Consider the following 22,363-nt stretch of genomic DNA (forward strand, 5'->3'; position numbering starts at 1 on the left):
AACATAACCTGGAGTTTAGGTTTATTATAGAGAGAGCAAGTGTGTACAGCCATACAGAGAACCATACAGTCATGTATATGTAGCGGCAGCACAGGATAACAGCAGGAACTCCCCGAAGCTGTGTACTACACACCTATGCAGTACTGTAGTGCTCAAGCACAGTGGGAATACGTGCAGTAGCACTGTCAGAAGGCCATCTTGGTAAAGAAGCCTATTGCCTATATATAGGCAAAGAGGAGGTAGCGCAGGTATTCACTTAATGACCAACATAAAGAGGCCACAGCCACCAGGAAATGCTGTTGCCATGAATGGGTGTAGTTGGTCTTTAATAAAATTTTTTGGTAGGTGATATGTGCCAAAGTAACATCCACATGAATGCCTAAACCCGATGTTTCCCTGCAGAACATTGCCTTAAAGATCACACTGCCTCCGCTGGTTTGGCTTCTTAAATATTGTACCCTGATACCATTTCTCCCCTAGGGAAGGCAGTCCACATGATGTATAGGAAAATGTATTTAGTCAGACCAGGCTACTTTCTTCATTTGCACCATGGTCCAGTTCTGGAGTTCATGTGCTCACTTTAGATGCTTACAGCAGTGGACAAGGGTTGCCATGGGCACTGTGACTGGTCTGTGGCTATGCAGCCCAATACACAGCAAACTGCGATGCACTCTGTTTTCTGGCACCTGTCATACATAGACAGCATTTTACATTTTCGGCAATTTTTGCTACAGTAGCTCTTCTGTGGGATACGATGAGCTAACTTTTTCACAAGCACATCAATGAATCGCTCTGCCCATGACTCTGTCACCATTTGTCCTGCCAAAGAGCCACTTTTGGAAGATACGAACCAATGCATACATGTAAAATCCCACAAGACCTGGTGTTTTGGAGAAGCTTTGACCAAATCGTTTAGCCATCATATTTTGTCCCTTTTCAAAGCCGCTCTGGTCCTTACGCTTCCCCATTTGTTTCTGCTTTCGACACATCACCGTCAAGATTTCAGTGTTTTAATGGTGTTATATTATACAGAGTCCTATATAGTGGTTCCTGCCTTCTGCTCTGGCTGGCCCCATAACCCTCTTTACTGTTCTTTGCCCACCCTACCCACTATGTCACTGAAGATGGTACAGGTTTCACAATAATCAGTCAATATGAGCACGAGTAACATAGAAACACAATATTTGATATCAGAAAAAGCCATACAGGTCCATCTACCCTATTTGGTGTGCTTATGTTTGTTTGTTTGTTACACAGTATGTTTTCTTTGTATCTATTTATTTTGGCATGAAATCTTAACACTAGCCATCTGTTTGTTTTTCCCAGGCACACAGGAATTCCATAACTGTATGACTCCAAACCACAAATGCAGGGAGTCTTGGATAGATCACCCTTTCGAAAGAAAAAAAATATTACGGTTCTTCCTTAGTTTGCCTATTAGTTTTAAGTGCCATTGTACAGTATGTACCATTTCATAGAAATTATTTTTTGCTAAGATACAGTGTACTGTGTTTCTGAGTTATCAAAAGGTCATTTCAGGTACTGTACAAGTCTTAATTTAAGTCTCAAAGGCTCAAACAGTAAATTGTAGACTCTCCTGAAATGTTCCGGTACTCCCAAGTGCGTCCTGAGAAAGGAGACCAGCCTCCCAGACTCCTGGCCACTTCCTTCTTTTAACACAAACAGGCACCAATCAGTATGGGGTGGTGGTAGTGGTGGTGGGGGTTTGATGAGGCCATTTGCAGTGCTGTGCACCCACTACCTCCCGCGTCTTCTACATAAAATGTTGGCAAGTATGACACATCATAATGATTTAATTAGCCAAAATATTGTGTATGGAAAATTGTGAATATAAAAATGACTCAGCCATATGTTGTTATAATTGTATATCTTATTATTTTCCTCTGTTCGACCACGAATGGAAATATATGGAAATACACTGCAGTTATGAACTATTGTATGTAGGCAGAAAGAGTGCGTGGAGCTACTTGGTGCATCAGATTTTATGTCCGCTTTGCGAACATGTTTTTATCAGATGAAACACTTTATATTTTTCCCCCTCTGTTCTTTTAAGTACTATGTGTGTGTGTATGTATGTATATGTGTATATATATGTATGTATATGTGTATATATATATATATATATGTATATATATATATATATGTGTATATATATATATATATATATATATAGTGTTCATTCTTCTAGCACCTACTATCTTTGAAAATCCATGCAGTTCATCTTCCCTGCCTGGGGTGTCACTGTCTGCTGTGGTGTTTCTAGCACAGGTCTGGTTTGCATATCAAAGCTGATATACATACCACACTATGCTACAAGCACCACAGCAGACAGCGACACCCCAGACAGGGAAGAAGAACTGCATGGGTGTGCTAGAATGAACACAATATATCTATATATATATATAGATATATATATATATATATATATCTATATATATATGGCTGTAGGTGTGGGGCTGAAGACGGGACTAAACCCCCAAAACGTTCCCCTGTTACCCATTACAATCTTTTACCGCATTTAAACGCCTCCTGAGTGCCGTTATTTTCCCTGTGGGGATTGGACCAGTATCTATCTATATATATATAGATAGAGATATATATATACACACACACACACAAGCGGCTCCTACCTGATTGCAGGAGGGGGCTGCCACTAGCCACAATGCTGACAACCCCCCCTCCTGCTGCTTCCTGCCATGGTCCAGACATCTGTATGATCATAGAAGCCAAAGAGGCAGCTCGGAGAGAGGGAACACCTCCCAAAGGGACTGCCTTGGGTGAGTGACATGTCGGACTTCCAATAGTCCAAAGAGTCACTGCCAGTCACAGTGAAGCCAGTGGAGTCTCACGGACTGTATCTGGCTTCACGACATTACCTGAGAGGGGGGGTGCGGTCCTTCAGCCCATAGGTAAATATCAGCACTGTCTTTTTTTTTCCAAGTACAAACAACATAACAAATTACTGACCTTAAATACACAAACTAAATACCCAGCGTGCATAGTGTACATCCCACTCCGACTCGCATCCTATGATGCCCATTCAATTACGTTGTGATGCCTAATGCCGTACGGAGATGGGCGGATACAAGTGCTTAAAAACAAGACACAAACCCTGTCACCAAGGTAACATTACAACAATAATGAAACACTGTGCCTCAATTTTAGGAACAGACGGCAAAATCTTACCATCTGTTCCACATAAGTATACGAAAGTTAATAATACTGGTAGCTTATATCAAAATCTAAATACTGACTATATTCGATTCCCATTATTATTTATAACAAATATTTACATTTTCATTAAGACCTGCTGGCGAAACTGTATTCAATCACTTATCCATGCAGTTTCTATTTGTAAAAGCCTTTTGGCACGATCACCACCTCGAGGTGGGGGGGCATGATCTATGACTATGTAGCAAGGAGAGGCTAAGGAGTGTCTGGCTGAGACAAAATGCCTAGTGACTGTTTGGTGTATATTTTTGCAAAGGGGTACAACGACTTTAGTGGATTTATCTTTGGTGAATAAAGAGGGTTCATGTGGTATGGCCACTGCTTTTTTTCCATAGATATCCTCTCGACAGAAATCTATAAAAATTTTATCCATCTCACTGGAAACCTCTGACGGGTTGCTCCTAATTCTGCATACTCACCTTTTTTTCATAGCTATAGGATAGTGGCTGGAAGGATGCAATAGATTAGTACTATCCGTAGATTTAGAAAAGATGCCATTTCGAAGACCCTGAGTCGTATTAGTGACGGTTACGGTAAAATAATGGATTTAATTCATGCTTGGATCCATCAAATGAATACACTACATCTGGTTTTAGAACTCTTCTCAGTCCTGTCCCATAAAACCCAGATATTGTCTATATATTATTGTAGTATATAGAAGAATATTTGATGAAAAAGCACAATTCAAGAATAAAGTCTCTTTTCTACAACATACACATATAGGGATTTGTGAATGCCGGGGATACATTCGATCCCATGGCACACCCCTCTAGTTAAAGGAAAATGCACCAAAGAAGAAATAATTACGTGTTCAATTATTTTTATTATTATTATGAGAAAAACTTTAACATCAGGACAATTGTATAATGCATTGTCGACAAGCACATTTCTGACCTCATTTAGGCCCCCTGTAGGGATATAAGTGTATAAACTTGTGACATCTGTACAGCACATGAGGAATTGACTAGGGAAATCAGTAAGTCATCTAACTTTATATAGGAGATCAGTTGTATCTTTTAAAAAGGTATCCTGAGCCTGTATAACTGGCTGCAAAAAATAAACTAAATATCTAGCTATCACTGAAAATAAAGAATTCCAGGCAGCTATGGTAGGGCCCTATCTTTATGACTCTTTGGTAAAGAATAAAGTAACGGTACTACAGGAAAATCTACAGTGAGAGCTCTTAAAGTGACTAGATCTATAATTCTCTCCTCATGTGCCTGTGTCAATATTTGGTCTATTTCTTGTTTATATTGAATAGTGGGGTTGGTGTTAAGTCTGCAATATACTGTGTTATCCAATTGTCTGTATAGGTCAGTTTTATACATGTCCATATTTTGAATGTCCATCACAACAATAATGAATTGCCGTACATTCTTTCATTATCGTTGTGACGTTACCTTGGTGACAGGGTTTGTGTCGTGTTTTTTAATCACTTCTATCCACCCATCTCCGTACACCATTTTCCGTGGTGACGTCATTGAACGGGCATCACAGGATGAGAGTCATAGTGGGGTGGTGATAAAGCAGATATTTATCTGATAAGATTAGATATGATTGATAACCCAAACTTGTATATATTTACCTTATTACCTTTAAATAAAACGGCAACGCTGAAATGATTGCACACCCACACAACCTTGTTATAAAAGGTATGACAATGCTTTACTTAAAGAATAGCTTCATTACAGATATTTGCAAATGCAGACTAACACAAGAAACATAAAATTGATTAACTAATACTTAAACAGTAATTCTAAATCAAATCAAAATGGACACCTTTCAAGGACAGTGATCAGCCATGATTAAACCTCCTTCATAATTACCTCCAGCCCCCTGTGCTTCCTTGTTCTTTCTCAACTGCCTTCCTCCTCCCTCTATCACTCTGATATTTAAACCTTTATCACATTAATTAATTAATTACTCATAAGCATTGAGTCTTATTGGCAAGCTCTGCTTTCAATCATGATGTCATAATTAACCCAACACCCAACTTCAGTGGCCTTGTGGGTCTACGCATGTGTGGCCTTGTTCCCATATAGTTTGTTCCCATTTCTAGACAAAACTGTGCAGACTGGCTGTCTGCCCTTGTCCTCTGTTACATCAATAAGGCATTCTTAAACCCAGAAATCCAAAACAATATCTCATAAGAAATTACTTATTTCAGCAGTATTCTGATTCCACACGCCATCTTGTAACGATATATGCAAGTCATGCCTAACAAAATGGCTGCTGCTTCTAACATATAATAACTGTTTAGCGCAAAGGGAAGGCCTCATACGCAATGAATAGTACATTGTGCAACAAGCTAAAGTCATCTGCAGCAATAATAACAATATTTGAGAAAACAGAGTATAACAAAAGTATATAATTATTGTTGCGTTATTTCAGTTTTAACAGTCCATCCTCTGAACTTCTCCAAAGAAAGTTCATATCTCTTGCAAAACGCATCATTTGTTTCTCTCTTAATACATCGGAAAACCTTCTTGAAGCATTTCACTAGTATACAGAAAAATCAATAATATTATCTTGGCAAAAACATTAAACTTCTTAAAGCATATATAACATTGACTTATGCAAACCAGTTATTGGGGTTCAACCAAATAAACCAACTGTAGGGAATCACATCACTCACACCTGTTCAATAAACTAATTTTTAACCCAAATAATTTAATTCAACTTTCCTTTTAACGTCACCATCAGTTTAGTATTTGTGATGCTTGTACCATATTTTAATTATATTCACAAATTCAAATACAATTTTATAAACTTGGGATAATGTAAATAAGTGTGTTTCTTTAATATACCATGTGTTACTTTCAAATCTTTATGTTGAATCACCACTGTATTAATTAGTAAAAGTAAAATTTTATTACAATAGATCTTGTTTGTAACCATTTAGAAACCTTAAGTTTGTAAATATAATATAATCCTTGTGGTAATGTCCATGGCTTATGAGACAGTATGTTTGAGAAAACATCATAAGAAACAATTCAATGAGTACCCTTTTTTTTTTTTATCTAGATGTTATACTAGCACACCCAACTCTGTCACATGATAACTACATGTTTTGTTGTACTCCAAAATATCTCCTGTTATTACACTCTTTACCAATTTTAAACCTAGGGAGAGTCAGTAACCTTATAAGATTCACTTGTGTAAATCCTACATAGAAAATTAAGTGTTGTTTGATTTGACTGCAAATATAAGTAGCCATTAACCCAACATTACCGGAGTGATACCGTAGATGACAATATAACCAACAATCAGTTTACCTTATTGTTCTTTTTATCAGCTCATGATGAGCGTCTAAGGAAGAAATGTCAGTTTGCATATAGATATTATGTTTGCACCATTGTTACCATCCTTACTTAGAATGCCTCTTCTTTACTGATACCTTACTAGATGTATTCTATCAATGGTTCCTGTGTGGGCGTTCTCAGTTACTTTTATGTTATTACTCATATATTTATTTTAAACCTTCTAATTAGTTTAACATATTGGCTATCAGTATTTTATTACCATCCTCTGATGCATACCGAAACCTGGGAGCATCAGTAGTATGATGTATATGTGTGTCTGTTATGATTATACTTGTGGGATTAAAATTAAAAGCAGAAGTAGAATACACCATCATGACTCTAGTAATACCTCTTTGATAACTATACACACTGTCCTTGCCAGCAACCAATCCCTGGTAACCCTCATTCACTATAAAAATATGAAAACTTAAAAAAACAAAAATGACTTCTTCAGTTAGTGAGTGTATGGGAAACTTGGTCACTCATGGGGATCATTGTTTTACACCTTGTCCACAACCCGCAGGGACACCACTAAGGGTATCCCCCGATTCCGTGGACCTCTTCTTGCCCACAACCCGCAGGGACACCACTAAGGATGCCCCCCGATTCCGTGGATCTTGTCTTGGTCTGTGTGGGGGCCCTGGGCAGGCCCATCATCAAATAAGTTTATTAAGTTAAAATCAAAGTCACAGTATTTATCTGCATCAGTTTATTTTTCTTTCAACTGATATCACCACCAGGTCGGAAACCTTCTTGCAGTGAGACGCATTAATTCAATCGGTTTGTTTCACAGGGAAGGGTCTTGCCTTTGATCTACGAGACATTTAATTGTAAGAATTTTCTCACCATTGCATAGTCTCCAGGCTGGACCTTATAACAACATCCCTTCATAAGCTTGTTTGCTTTTCTGGCAAAGTATTTAGATGATGTGAGAATTAGAGTGACAAGTCTGCTGCTGGATGTTGAATAGGGATTGATGGTCTCCCAAAAAAAATGTATATATCAATTAAAATAATGATCTTATAAGGGGACAGGTTCAGTGGCTGCTGAGGAGTAGTGTGAATGTCATACAAAACCGAAGACAAAACTTCAAGTCAACTCATGGTAATTTCCACACCCACCCTAAATTATGTGTTCTCAATGTGCATTTGTTAACATGTTCAATTTTGACTAAAACCTTTTAGTGTGTGGTGAGTGCAACCAAATTTTCAATAACCATACATTGATTTATTCCTTAGAATACCTTTCCTGTCAAATACCTCTATAATTTTTTTTTTAATACCATATACCTTATGGGATAACATATCTGAACACAAATTTCTCAATAAATTTCTTTGCTGTAAAGGACGCTGTACATGGGACAGCTGGGATGTTCCTTCTAATCAAGATAACATATCAGATACCATTTAAATATAATGACAATTTTATATGCATGCAAATTCAATAAATTTATTTTTAACCTTAGGAATGGACCAGTGGTAGGAGAAATGCTAGATGGTTCTATAGGAATAATTTTCCTGAGTTCATTCTTCTGCAGATGCGTTTGGGCCTTTGCATAAGATGAAATCAACATACATGCCCTCTCTCTCCTTACATGGGTCATCCCATGGGCAGCTTCTGCATATGCCAGGAGGAGGGGTTTGGGGAGCTACTGGTCTGCCCCCACCATCTTTACATAGGCCATTAGCCTTTTGACTGCTTCCATTCATCATCCATTGGCACATTCCTTTTAAATTCACAACTCTTGATGCTTTATGAGATTCTGCTGGTCAATTGTAAAAACATTAAATTGTATAGTGGTGTGATTCACAACAGTGGCCATCTTATTTTTGTTACCAAGTGCAACAAGATCACTTTATAACATGTGAGCTTGACACTTAACAACTACTGCCTTTGCAGGGAGTTGCACAGCCTCAATGAGCTCCTTTACTTGCTGTGATATTAGCGTATTATATCATAGCAAAATCACGATGGAAAATGAGGATCTCTAAATCCAATACTACCGCATATCCCGTATATGGCCATCCTGAGTCTCCTTGTTGGTGACAACTACAATCTTTGTAGATGGTAGTGGCGTGTCAGAGATATCAGGTCTAATTGGAGAAATTTTGCTTTAAATATTCCTCACAATTATGTTCTAAATCCTGCATCTCATCCATCCTCTGGGACTCCCGGGTCCCACCAGGTAGCAGAGTAGCAGGATTTAGCGTACCACACCTGACAATGGTCAGGTCATGTGGCGCTGGGAGCAAAAGTTCCCAACGAGAGAACCATGCACTGGAAATGTGTCTTGTCCGTGAAGATTTCATTAGAAAAGATGTAGCATTAGAGACACATAGTGTGCGGTGTTCTGTAATTTCTATACAAAGGCTGCAGCAGCCGCCACAGTCCTTAAACATGTTGGTAAAGCAGATGCCACTCGGTCAAATGTGCAACTGTAGTACCTGATGGGTCTATGTGAACCCCCATGTATATGTGTTCAAACTCCCAAGGCCGCTGCTTGTTGTTCATTACAGTAAAGACAGGTATATGATAAATCTGATATATCCAGTGCTATGTTTTCTGTCAGTGCGTGTATCAGAGCCTCAAATGAAGCAATGATGTCAGTATATTGTACTTTGTCAGCTCTGTGTCAGTTAGATTTAGTAGTAGTAATAGAAAAGGTGTCAGTAAGAGAATCCTGTAAAGAATTTAAACACATCATTAGATCATAAACATATTGAATCAGCATTGTGGTAGCAATCATGCAACTCATTGTGGGACATAGTGGGGCTGTCCATAAAACTTTGGCTTAATTAAGTCCACGTATATTGGACTGTGCTGTAAATAAATGTAGTAAGTCCTGACTATTTGCTATATGATTGTAAGAACTATGCAGATCATAAATCAATGATTAGATGACTGTATTACTTCCATAACTTTAAAGTGAATTGATTTACACTAAAAAAATAATCAGAATAATCGCATTGGGTAGATAACCTGCAATAACAGAGTGTTGCAAATACTATGGGTATTACATAATATGCTTTGTTGTCAAATTTGAAAAAAACTATTTCTTGTGGTCCATAGATGTTTAGAAACTTGTGACATGATTAGTTGAAAACTCATCAAAATACTAATTGCTAATGCCCTATGAGCATCACTCGTATCCTCTAACCCCGTGAGGGTCCTCATATCGGTTAGTGCCTTCTGACAGCAGTCTCTCATGGATTCCTGTTAATAATACACAATTTCTTCCAAACCACTCTGAGAAAAAACAATCATTAAATCATTACAAATATTTGAGAGAATATCATGATTAGTTGTGCAGCAAATGCGATTTACTAGTAGCAGAACCCAGTAGTGCTGCACCTAATTGTGACCTCCATTCCTTATTTGTGGGCTCATATGCATGACCAATGGATCTAGTAAAGTGGCAACATGCAATCAGATAAATCAGTAAGCATAAAAATGCAACTCAATATGCATCTTATAATAATCACTATAAAATCTATATTTTTCAATAAGGGCTTTGATAAGGATTCTGCAGAGGTACCTGCAGACTCAATATTTTTTATAAATAATTTCTAGTGGCTCAGTAGTAATAATAATAATAATAATAATAATAATATTTTTTTTTTTTTTTAAACACTTGCTTTTTCTGTGCAAAATGAAATGCATCAATTTGTAAATTAATCTTTTCTCTGGAATGGTCACACCTCTATTGGCTGCTTGTTTAAATAAAACAAGCAAAAGCAATAGCATTATTAAGCTCTGACATCATATTAGCATTTGTCATTTGGAGAGAAAAAAAAATGGCAGTTTTTAAACAGATGTTGACAAAACAACATTATCACTTGAGGGAAGCAGAGAGGAGGGGGCTGGAGGTCATCCTTGGGTATGGCTGATCACTGTCCCATTCAAACATTGCAATAACTTTAATCTATTCATTGTGCTTTTTCAAAAGGGTAAACAATATCTTCAATTCTAAAATCTTTCATGTCCTTGTTATGGAAAACAGTTCTGTAACACTCCTTGGATATTTCACATCATTTAGGAATAAAACTTTACTCTCTTATCAATCTCATTAACCATTTCCTGCCTTTAATCTCCTACAGAGTTATTTCTGATGTTACTCTCACCTCATCACTGGAAAAAAACTTCTTCCCTTCTGTTTTTTTCAAAAATAAACAAAAATTTCAAAATGATTCTTTTTTTTCCCCATTTTTTTTCTTTTTCTCCCTAAGGCTCTAAAAGACATATCACCTCTCCTCACTTCTCACTGAACAGAATTAACCCCTCAGTGAAACAGTACAATCTTTCCAAACATATGTGGGTTAGTGGGATATACTATCTCAATTCTTGAAGCTTTCACCACCTGTCACCAGACCATTGCGCGTTCACTCTCATCAAATAATCATTATCTCACAGGTGCATCATCATCGCCAATTTCAACTAACTATGACCAGCATAGTATTTTCTATTCCTTCTCACTTGCTCACACTAGTCACATACTCAGAACTTTCTGTGATCCCATACAAATGCTTAAAAAGGTGTTACCTCTTTCAAAGACAAAAATGTAAATAAAATAAATGAAAAATTTCCCCAAAAAAACCTAACCTTGCGTTATGTGTCTGTCACTGTTATCACACCTACGCCTTCCACATACTGTCCTTCTCTGTTATCAGTATAGTGGGCCACCTACTGTCCATCTCTGTTATCAGCCTGGTGTTTCATCTACTGTCCTCTGTTATCAGTAGTCACGTGTGCCACCCCCACCCTGTCTTCTTTTATTATGTTTCCCCATATATTCTACCTTGTACGTAGGTGGCAGATACCCCCCTGTGAATCTCGCTACCGGTCAGCACTGTCACAGGAAAAAATCAACTCATCAAATCAAAAAAAATTATATGCAATATGTCATTCTTTGTTACCATATCTGCACATTGTCTAAGCAATCATTACACGCTTAGATCACTATCCCCCTTGGTTATCTAGCTAACTGTGGCCACAGTATTAACCCCTTAAGATACTCTATCAATTTAGTACCCTCCCCCTTTCAAAACAAACAAAATTAAATTAACACAAATCAAAAACAAAACAAAAATTGGCTTAAAGAAAACCCCACAGCCTTGAGTCAGTTATCACTGATTACCTTCCATTCATAAGAATAAAAATAAACCCAGGATTTATCTGCGCATTACTCAAGGTATATCTGATTCAATATATGTATCCAGATCAAACAAATAGGCAACAGAAATTGCCAACAGAAAACATGGTCTAATATATCAATATGAACCTTTAAGAATAGATGTTATATTGGACTTATATCTCATCGATATATATATATCACTTTTCTTATCCAAAATGTATTACTCATTAAATGAAAAAAACATTGAATTCACATGATCATTTCCTGTTTCTTCACCTAACATGGACAACTCCTTATCTCGCATTACATCAACTGAATCCATCACTTTAGAGTTTCCAACTCACAGCTGCTTTGTTTAATAAACCAAAAAAAATTAAATCAAAAACCCATAGCAGAAAAACATCAGTCCTACATTACGTACTTCATCTCCGCAAGACAAGAAACCAAAAAAACTTTACAATGAGATAAACTCGATCTTACTTTGTTATAAACAATATTCCAATTAACTTTATTTATTCTGGTGGTAAAAATGAACTGTTACTTGGCTTACAATATTAGCGTCTACTCCTTTAAACTCTGTATTTTAACTAACCTCTGTCTATGGATATAAAGAAATTAGCTCAAACTGTTATTGTAATCCGACTGCTTGCTAGCTCTAACAATGCAACGTATACTTAATTATTTATTAACATTTTCTTATATAAACCATACAGTAGACAATCCGGGGGTTTCCAAACAATACAGATTATGGATAAATCATGCATTCCATTTCTTCCACATGTTGCTGGCCAGTCAACCAGGAAGAAATGCAAAAATGCACAATCTCCTCTACCTATCTCTAATCACCAAATTATAAGCACGGGAAAACCTACAACAAATATATGCAACTTCTTTAAAATTTATAGATTGGACAAACAAAGAACTCTAATTATCAGAACAACCGCTACAGATTAGTTACTTCAGCAATATCCTCAGCAGACAATATACACCAAACAATCCAACCGCGGTCAAAAAATAAAAACAAACAAAAAAATACTGTCATTTAAAGAATATTTTTTTTTTAAAAAGTAGAAAATTTATTGCCAGCATAACCTTTATACCAATATGCTTGCTATAGTCTGCATGCTTTGCAAATAAACTAAAGAAATACTCTTCCTGACCCAAGCAATGTTGTTTACAACTTCTTGCCAAGTTTCTCGCAGCTCTCCTTATCTATTCTCTGACACAGAGAAGAAATGGGCGATGCGGGGGGGTTTAGCAAGCTGACAGTCTGCAAAATGCAGCGTTGTCTTTCCATGCCTTAAATTACGATCTATTTGTTTTATAATAAATAGCGAAGTTGCTTCAAGTAATTGTGGATTACCATACCTTAACAGATGTTTGAGAAGATTAGGGTACATAAATGCACCGACTTTAAAAAAAATTCTACACATTTTTTTTTTTTTTTCCAATAGCTAATTTTTTTTTCAAACTTTGATCTTCTCAATAACTGATAAAATATGGACACCAACCATCATTGAATCTCGCTGGGGCCTCCAACTGATAAAGCAGATATTTATCTGATAAGATTAGATATGATTGATAACCCAAACTTGTATATATTTACCTTATTACCTTTAAATAAAACGGCAACGCTGAAATGATTGCACACCCACACAACCTTGTTATAAAAGGTATGACAATGCTTTACTTAAAGAATAGCTTCATTACAGATATTTGCAAATGCAGACTAACACAAGAAACATAAAATTGATTAACTAATACTTAAACAGTAATTCTAAATCAAATCAAAATGGACACCTTTCAAGGACAGTGATCAGCCATGATTAAACCTCCTTCATAATTACCTCCAGCCCCCTGTGCTTCCTTGTTCTTTCTCAACTGCCTTCCTCCTCCCTCTATCACTCTGATATTTAAACCTTTATCACATTAATTAATTAATTACTCATAAGCATTGAGTCTTATTGGCAAGCTCTGCTTTCAATCATGATGTCATAATTAACCCAACACCCAACTTCAGTGGCCTTGTGGGTCTACGCATGTGTGGCCTTGTTCCCATATAGTTTGTTCCCATTTCTAGACAAAACTGTGCAGACTGGCTGTCTGCCCTTGTCCTCTGTTACATCAATAAGGCATTCTTAAACCCAGAAATCCAAAACAATATCTCATAAGAAATTACTTATTTCAGCAGTATTCTGATTCCACACGCCATCTTGTAACGATATATGCAAGTCATGCCTAACAAAATGGCTGCTGCTTCTAACATATAATAACTGTTTAGCGCAAAGGGAAGGCCTCATACGCAATGAATAGTACATTGTGCAACAAGCTAAAGTCATCTGCAGCAATAATAACAATATTTGAGAAAACAGAGTATAACAAAAGTATATAATTATTGATGCGTTATTTCAGTTTTAACAGTGGACTCTCTGCACGCTGGGTCTTTATTTTGTGTATTTAAGGTCAGAAAATGATGTTGTTTTCCTTGGAAAAAGATGCTGTGAGCATATGAAACATTGGAGTAAAAAGGCATTGGAGTGCAGCGTGTCACTTTGCACCCAGGAGCTGTGAATTATATTGGAGAGCTATTCTTTATCCATTTTGTGTGTGTGTGTGTGTATATATACTGTATGTGTATATATATATATATATATATATATATATATATATAATTGGTTGGATAGAGGTGTAAGCGACTACAGATACCTGTATACAAGACGTAGTTCTCTTTAAAACATATAAGAGTTTATTTTATATATATATAAAAAAATGCACAATAGCACTATTATAAGAACAAACAGTATGATATGTGTGTGTGTTACAAGTGCGCCTTACAAATATTTATGTATGGAAGCACAGCCATGCATATTCCAACCGAATAGATATAACTAGAATGCAAGAGTTGTGGCTATCCTTTAAGATTAGCCTCTTACCTCCTTTCCCTTTAGTTCTGCACTTCTCTCCCCAGGTAAGTACATACATCCCACTTACTTCAGTGAAGAGTGTTCTACTGTGACAGTGAGAGAATTGGATACGAACAATGTTAAAAAGATGCTGAGGTGATCAATTCCGTATTCACTCTCTGTCGTCACATAAACAAGACATATGGAACTTAAACAGATCATTTAGTGAACCAATATATTGAGTCACTGAGCCCTTGGGTATTTATTTTTTCATTTACAGTAGATTGTTTTTATAACACTCTTGTTACGTACACAAACTGACATGAAGTGCATTTAGGGGGTTATTCTGGTTCACTCGCAAAGGCACAATCACTCTCTAATGGACAAAACCATATACACTGCAGGTGGGGCTGAGTTAACATGTGCAGAGAGAGTTAGATTTGGGTGTTTTATTGTTTCTATGCAGGGTAAATACTGGCTGCTTTATTTTTACACTGCAATATAGATATCAGTTTGAAGTACAAACCCCAACTAAATCTAACTCTCTCTGTACATGTTACATCAGTCCCACCTGTAGTGCATATGATTTTTTCGATTGGAGAGTGGTTGTGCCTTTGCGAGTGAACCAGAATAACCCCCTTAATCTGTGTTATTAGCATGATCTAGCAGAATGAATAAGACAGATATTTAGACTGTAGTATACCACTGCAACTAGCTCTGTGATATTGCCATGCTGTCACTGACCACCAGCTATATAGCAGAATTCAGTGCATAATCTGTTGTGTTTTCAGAATAATTAGGAAGTAGACCAAAATAATCAGATTATTATTATCATAACTTTTTGTGGTCTATGAACCTACCTGTTACATACTGTACTACTAATGTGAACCATTAGATCAAGGCAAGTTTGTTCGATCTATGACCATGGTAAGCCATCTCATGTAGTTTCTGATAAGTGCCTGGCCTGTAATGGCCTTCATACCGTAGATGTTGAGCAGTAATATATGCAAACTGCTCAAGCATTCTGTACCTCTATTTTCTCTCATTTCTACCCTTTTCTCTCTAGGCCATCAGCTCTATTATTGGGAGGCTCATTGTTCACCCTTTGGAACTTTTCAGCCATACAATTGGGAGGAGCTTCCGGAATATAATGAAAGAAATTCCCAGCCAGTGGCAGTTACCCGTCTTCCTCTTGTTTCCACTGTTCTTCATCAGTATGCTGGTTCCAGTCTACACTAGGAGAAAGAACGTACCAGTAGCCACGTGTCATCGGACTAGGTTGCCCACCAGGTCCAGGAACATTGGGGGATCGTTAAGATATAAGACTTAGTTTTGCTATTCTATTCAGAAAAGCAGCACAGACTGTCGTTAATATACGTGTGCACAAGAGAATATTGTTTACACTGCTTATGTAATATACAATCTTTTTTAGGACCTTTTTTTTCTTTTACGAAGATTACTAAACACACATTTATAAAAAGCTGGGTATATTGAAAATTGCTCAAAAATACCTCAAAAATATAAAGTAATACAAAAGATTGAGCAGAAGAGAAGTTGTACGGACAGTTTGTATAAAAAGATGTGACCATACTGTGACTCTATTGTGTTACTATGGACACTGGAGAGGTGATTTATTTTTAAGTTTCAGACAAAAGAAAACATTTGTGTCCTGTTCATGCCTATTTAAATTTCTATCTGCTGTCCTTTGCTATCATTCCTGCTTACTAGCATTGATACCCGGTACACTGCACAGAATGACAATCCAATTGGTTCTTTAGTCCTTCATCCTCCAGGTCAGCACCAGAACCAGCAATGATCTATACTTTATACCAGTCAATAGTGTTTCCGCACATTATTGCACCTGTAGCACACTAGTATAATGTTTATAGCACGTTAAATAGCCTCAGGTTTCACAGAGCAATTCAATTATTCTGCATTTTTCCTGTGCAGTAAATGTGAAGGCAGTGCGCTCTATCTAAAAAGCAAAGTACTGGAATTTATGGGACTCCCTGTACATTAAATGCAGAGATCGCACTTAATGCAGATTTTTTCCTCACAGTACCTGCAAGGGGAAATCCACCCGTTAGGGCTTGGTACATGGGGTTCCCGTATATCAGGCATGTCCAAACTGTGGCCCTCCAGCTGTTGTGAAACTACACACCCCATCATGCCTTGCCGGAGTTTTAGCATTCCCTAATAGCAAAACTATGGCAAGGCATGGTGGGAATTGTAGTTTCACAACAGCTGGAGGGCCATAGTTTGGACATGACTGCCGTATATAATCGAATTGGGCAGCACTGAGATTTACTGTAGTCGCTGGGTAAGCAATTACTGCTAACTAGATATGTCCCATAGTGTCATGGTAAGTGGTTTTATTCTACATGGTACACATGGAGTATGTTAGGTTTCTATTAGTAGGGGGTCATACAATTGTATATACAGATTACTTGGTCGTCAAGTCTGTAGAAAATTAAAAATGAAGTTCATAGTATCAGTCGCATGAGTCTACCTTGTGGTGTGGTATTACATATGCTTATTAGGTATAAGGTGCATATATAGAATTTCTGATTATGAGTATTAAATCCCATGTGTGCAGCTTTCCGTGTTGTGGCCGTGTTCTGCAGTAGCTTGTCAATAATGTTGGACTTTAGACGATTTCCTGGATTGCCATGTTGGTATGAGACACCAATAGCAAACAGACTGTCATAGAGGATGTCGCAAAGCTTTTTTACTGGCTAAGATGCGGTCATTGAATGTATCTTATTAATAAGAACAAATATTTTCTTATAAATAGCCCATGAAATTGCACCTGCTTTTAAACAAGGGATAATTCAATGTATGTATTACTGAGTTGGAAAGGGTGTCCCCTAGAATTCATTGTATTTGCAGCAGTAATCCAGAAATGATGAAATGGACATTCCATGGATCCCATGTGCTGCCCCCTAATTTTTTTTAATGGCCAGTTTTTCTAACTCAGTCCTCAGGACCCCACACAGTGCATGTTTTGCAGGTCTTGTGAAATAATTAGCTCCGCCTGTGGATCTTTTCAAATGTGTCAGTCAGTAATGAGTGCACCTGTGCACCTACTGGGTGACCTGGAAAACGTGAACTGTGTGGGGTCCTGAGGACTGACTTTTTCTTGTTTTTTTTATGCAGAGATTTAGTGGCAATGTTTGTTTGGATTAATAAGTCACTTTACACAAGTGTTGTCGGTGGGGTTACATTAGTAAATGTAATGTAGATTTAATAATTTTCTAAAAACTGCTTTAGAGTAACTTTTATTAGTTATGAGACTTCATGTCCCTTGTGTAGTATTTTATATAAAGCATGAATTCATAACGGACATTTATGGTTCATTCCTTCTGGTTTTACAAAGATGTGTAGTACCATCCAAAGGGGTTTGCTCGATTCAGATAACTTTATAGAGGTTACGTACCACAGCCGAGAACGAAGGAGTGTGGATGTGAGTGTTACCGGCACCAACGTTATTTCTCACGCTAATTGCTTGCGGTCTGTGTACCGCTGACTGTGGTACGTGACCCATCCCTCATTTGTCTTATATGTGCAACTATTAAAAATAAGTTTTACAAAAATATCTGCATGAAGTGCCTGTTTTCGATTTTGTAGACAAAGTTTTCCCTGTTGGACTCAGGAACCCTTTGGGGTTGGAAAACAGGGATGCCGGGTGATATAGAGGATCTGAGTGCTGGACTTTAATCCAATTTTGAAACTGCTTTGGGTTTGCACTTAATTGGGGACTATATAGTTCCCTTGTTTCAGTTTGTCACATCTTTTTGCACACAGTTTTTTTTTTTTTTCATATAGACAATATATATATGAGAGAGAGAGACAGGGCGAAACTAGGCTTTCCAGCGCTCGGGGCAAGGAAGTAATTTGGTCGCTACACCTCCTCCCTGGGACACACACACACCAAATGACTGCCTTGCCCCTGGCCCGGAGGCTGAGCGACCATCCCGCAGACCTACCTATGTGCAGCGGGGGTCGCAATCCCCCGCGCAGACATACCTATTTGCAGCGGGGTCCGGGGATGGGCAGCGGTGACTTTCCTTTTACTTGTAACAAGCTACGCTATTCGCCTGGCGGTGGGAAGCGCTGCTGATTTTGAAAATACTTGCCGGATGCTGATTGGCTGAGAGAATTCAGCATCCGGCAAGTCTTTTCAAAATCTGCTTCCCGCCCGGCAAATAGCGTAGCTTCCAGCTGATGCTACGCAAACCCTTGTCATTTGTAACCCCTTGTTATCATCCACATCGTCTGTAAAATCATCTAATGTGTACCCAGCTTAACTTCTCAAGCTTTTGGCTCTGGATTTTGTCTACTGTTCACCTCTGTTTCATACAGTTAAAACAATTATTAAACAATAGTTTAATTGAAATGATCAGGGTAGGGGGTGTGCATAGTGTCAGCACTAAGCTGCCCTCTTACCATTTGACACTATAATTGCCGTTCACCCCAATGACAGTGGTACTAAGTAGAGGTATAGTAGTGATGGATTAGAAATAACTCCCAATTGCTGGGCTGATCGAGATGTAAAAACTCTTAAGTCATTACTGTACTGACTATGGGGTGATTCAGACACACTTGTAGCTCCCCTGGCCTTTTTTTGGAGTTTGCACATGAGCAAAACCCCGTTCGAACGCCTTTGGTGAGTATCACCCTCGCCGGTGTGTTTGCTCCAGGAGGGGCGTCAGGAGCTGGATGCAGGGGACTGCCCAGCGTTTCATCGGCGTGCCCACAAAAAAGGGTGGGAACACAGGCATGTCGATGCCTGCTTGGTGCGGGCGGCTGACGTCCCATGATGTCACGCCCACCACGAATTCAGCCATCCGCGGCCAGAATAATCAGTTTAGAATGACTTATTAGAGAACAGGAGAAAAAACATTGGTACTTATGTAATATCTGGGCTCCCGTTTTTCTTATGAGACCGCGTGCGTTCGCCACGCTTCGGGCACGGTGGCTCGCTGCGCTCGCCACACTATATAAAATCAACTCCATACGTAGTTAGATAGTAGGGGTATGAAAAAATGGGGTGCATTTAACATGGGAGCCCAGATAATACATAAGTACCAAAACATTTGATGGTGAGTGACCATCAAATTATTTCTCTCCTGTGCGTCCCCATGCGAGTGGATGTTTATGCGAACGCATACTAGGGAATGGATTCGGCTGGCGGGGTGCGGACATTCAGCGGGGCTGTGGGCGGCGTCTGACAAATTACAGAACTCATGTAAAACAACATTAAAAGTTGTCGGGATTTTGAAATTGTATTTTATCATGTTCTAATAATTGTATTGTATGTAAGACCACCACACTCCTTCGATTGTACATTGGCAATAATATGCTCAGTCTAAAAAATAAAATGCACTTCTAATTTGTAAATTCAATGGCCATGATTGCCATGCAATTTATTTGGATGCGAGATGAATGACCTTTTCATATTTTGTGAACCCGTATTCATTTTCTGTGTAGTTTTCAGTATTGTAATCTCGTCTGTCTGATGTGCTAGAGCAGGCATGTCCAACGTTGGTCCTCCAGATGTTGTAAAACTACACATCCCAGCATGCTTTGCAATAGTTTTAGCATTCTCTAATAGCAAAACTGTGACAAAGCATGCTGGGATGTGTAGTTTCACAACATCTGGAGGGCCAACGTTGGACATGCCTGTGCTAGAGTATAATACTTGACATTGAAACAGCACCACAGTGTAATGTAACTTGTCATGCATTAATATTAACAGTTTTTCTCTCATACCATGGTTGTTTATTTGTGGCTTATAATAAATCAGCGGTTACCAAACAGTCCCCAAAGCAAATGACCAATCCAGATTTTAAGGATAACCATGCTTGAGCACTGGTGGTTTAGTTTAAGCTGCGTACACACTGAGTGATTCCTGCAGCCACCGATATAGTTAACTATATCAGCGGTGCCATGTGAGAACAATATGACGAATACATACTGACCGATATTGGGCAGTGGCATCAACTGCCCCCCCCCCCACCCACACCGTACATGCCGTCGTCTGTACATGCAGCTGCATGTAATGACAGGGAGGTCATTAATGATATTGAGCATACACACTGACCTACAGATGGAGCCATCCTCATCTAGCCCTTTAATAGGATTAAGTACTTATGTATTATCTGGGCTCCCATGTTAAATGCACCCCATTTTTTCATACCCCTACTATCCAACTACGCATGGAGTTGATTTTATATAGTGTGGCGAGCGCAGCGAGCCACCGTGCCCGAAGCGTGGTGAGCGGACGCGGTCTCATAAGAAAACCGGGAGCCCAGATATTACATACTATAAGTACCGATTACTCTGCTAATCCCCTACTGTATTGTACTACCGTGTTTCCCCGATAATAAAACACTTAACAAAAAACACCATAGGGCTTATTTTCGGGGTAGGGCTTATTTTAATGAACATTGACAGCAAATGTCAAAAACATGCCTCCAGTCCTCCTTAATAAACATGCCCCCAGTCCTACTTAATAAACATGCCCACAGTCCTTCTTGCTACAGGTAAACATACCCCAGTACTCCTTAATAAACATGCCCTCAGTCCTAAATTATACCGGTAAACATGCCCCCAGTCCTCCTTATGGTAATAAACATGTCCCCAGTCCTCCGTGATAAAGGTAAACATACCCCAGTACTCCTTTAAGTCACAATGCTGTCCGGCTCTTCTTTGCTGTGCCACAGCTCCATGCTGCAGCTGCATGATGTGCGCGGTGATGTCACGCGCCGCACCGCAATGCATCCCTGGGACCGGGAATAGAAGTGGCTTCAGAAGAAGCCTGTGCTTTACCTACACAGCGGAGGTGAGGGGGGGAGGTGTGAGTGGGGGATCAGGGGGGTATAGCAGGGCTAGAATCTATTGACTGAACACCAGATAATGAAATTTGACTAGGGCTTATTTTCAGGGTAGGGCTTATTTTCGGGGAAACACGGTATGTATTGTATTGCAGCTGAGAACAGTGGGCCTTGGCTCACCATGGTTATCCAGAGAAGGCTGGCTGGGGAGGGCTCCATCTGTATGTTCACATTATATCATTAACGATATCAGTACTGTGCATATTGTTTACTATATATCACCCAGATGTAGTACCTCATTTAATTTGATTTAGTATCTCTGCTCATGCATGGATATTGTTAAAACCTAGACTGTTAAATTGCACTGCAATAAATCAATGGGGTCTCTGTTTCAAATGTTTATTGCCATGCTTGGACAATTAGTATGTCTAAAAAAATGTCAACAGTACATGCTGGTTCTGCTAGACTCTATAATTTATTACTAGTTATTCATATAGTGCGCACGTACTCTGCAGCGCTTTGCAGAGAATATTTAGCCATTCGTGGCAGTCCCTGCCGAAGTGAAGCTTACAATCTATATTCCTTACAACATGTACACACACATTCACGATAGGGTTAATCCTATACTTAAGTCTTGGATGTCTGTAAAAATGATCCGCTTTACTGCATAAAAATCCAGTCATGCTATGTTGCCTGTAAAGCGCTCGTTTGCAGGCACATTATGTATAGCCCATTGGTAATCCATGAAAATATTGTCATCGTAGATCATCAATTGCTTGTAGAAATCTTGGAAGCTCATATCATTTTTCTAATGGATCACCTATGGAAATCTTGCAGCACCTCAGAGATGGTTTGGTACAACCATTTTGACTTGTATAGTCTTACAAAGTCTAAAGTGGCTATATAATATAACCTGTACGTATTGATCAATCTAACTTT

The 22,363-nt window shown here is 38.5% G+C and overlaps 1 protein-coding gene across 1 annotated transcript in view; it reads left to right on the forward strand.

The window, feature by feature from the left end:
• LOC146008000 (chloride channel CLIC-like protein 1) overlaps positions 1-20,129 on the forward strand; it is a 338,327-nt gene extending 318,198 nt beyond the window's left edge. Inside the window, exon 5 of the mRNA XM_083146841.1 lies at positions 15,655-20,129. Coding sequence (XP_083002967.1) covers positions 15,655-15,918 — 264 coding nt within the window. The 3' untranslated portion in view covers positions 15,919-20,129. The remainder of the gene's footprint in view (positions 1-15,654) is intronic.
• Positions 20,130-22,363: the final 2,234 nt, after the last annotated feature.

Source organism: Crinia signifera, chromosome 6 (assembly GCF_055691185.1).
Source record: "Crinia signifera chromosome 6, ASM5569118v1, whole genome shotgun sequence".
NCBI classification, from domain to species: domain Eukaryota; kingdom Metazoa; phylum Chordata; class Amphibia; order Anura; family Myobatrachidae; genus Crinia; species Crinia signifera.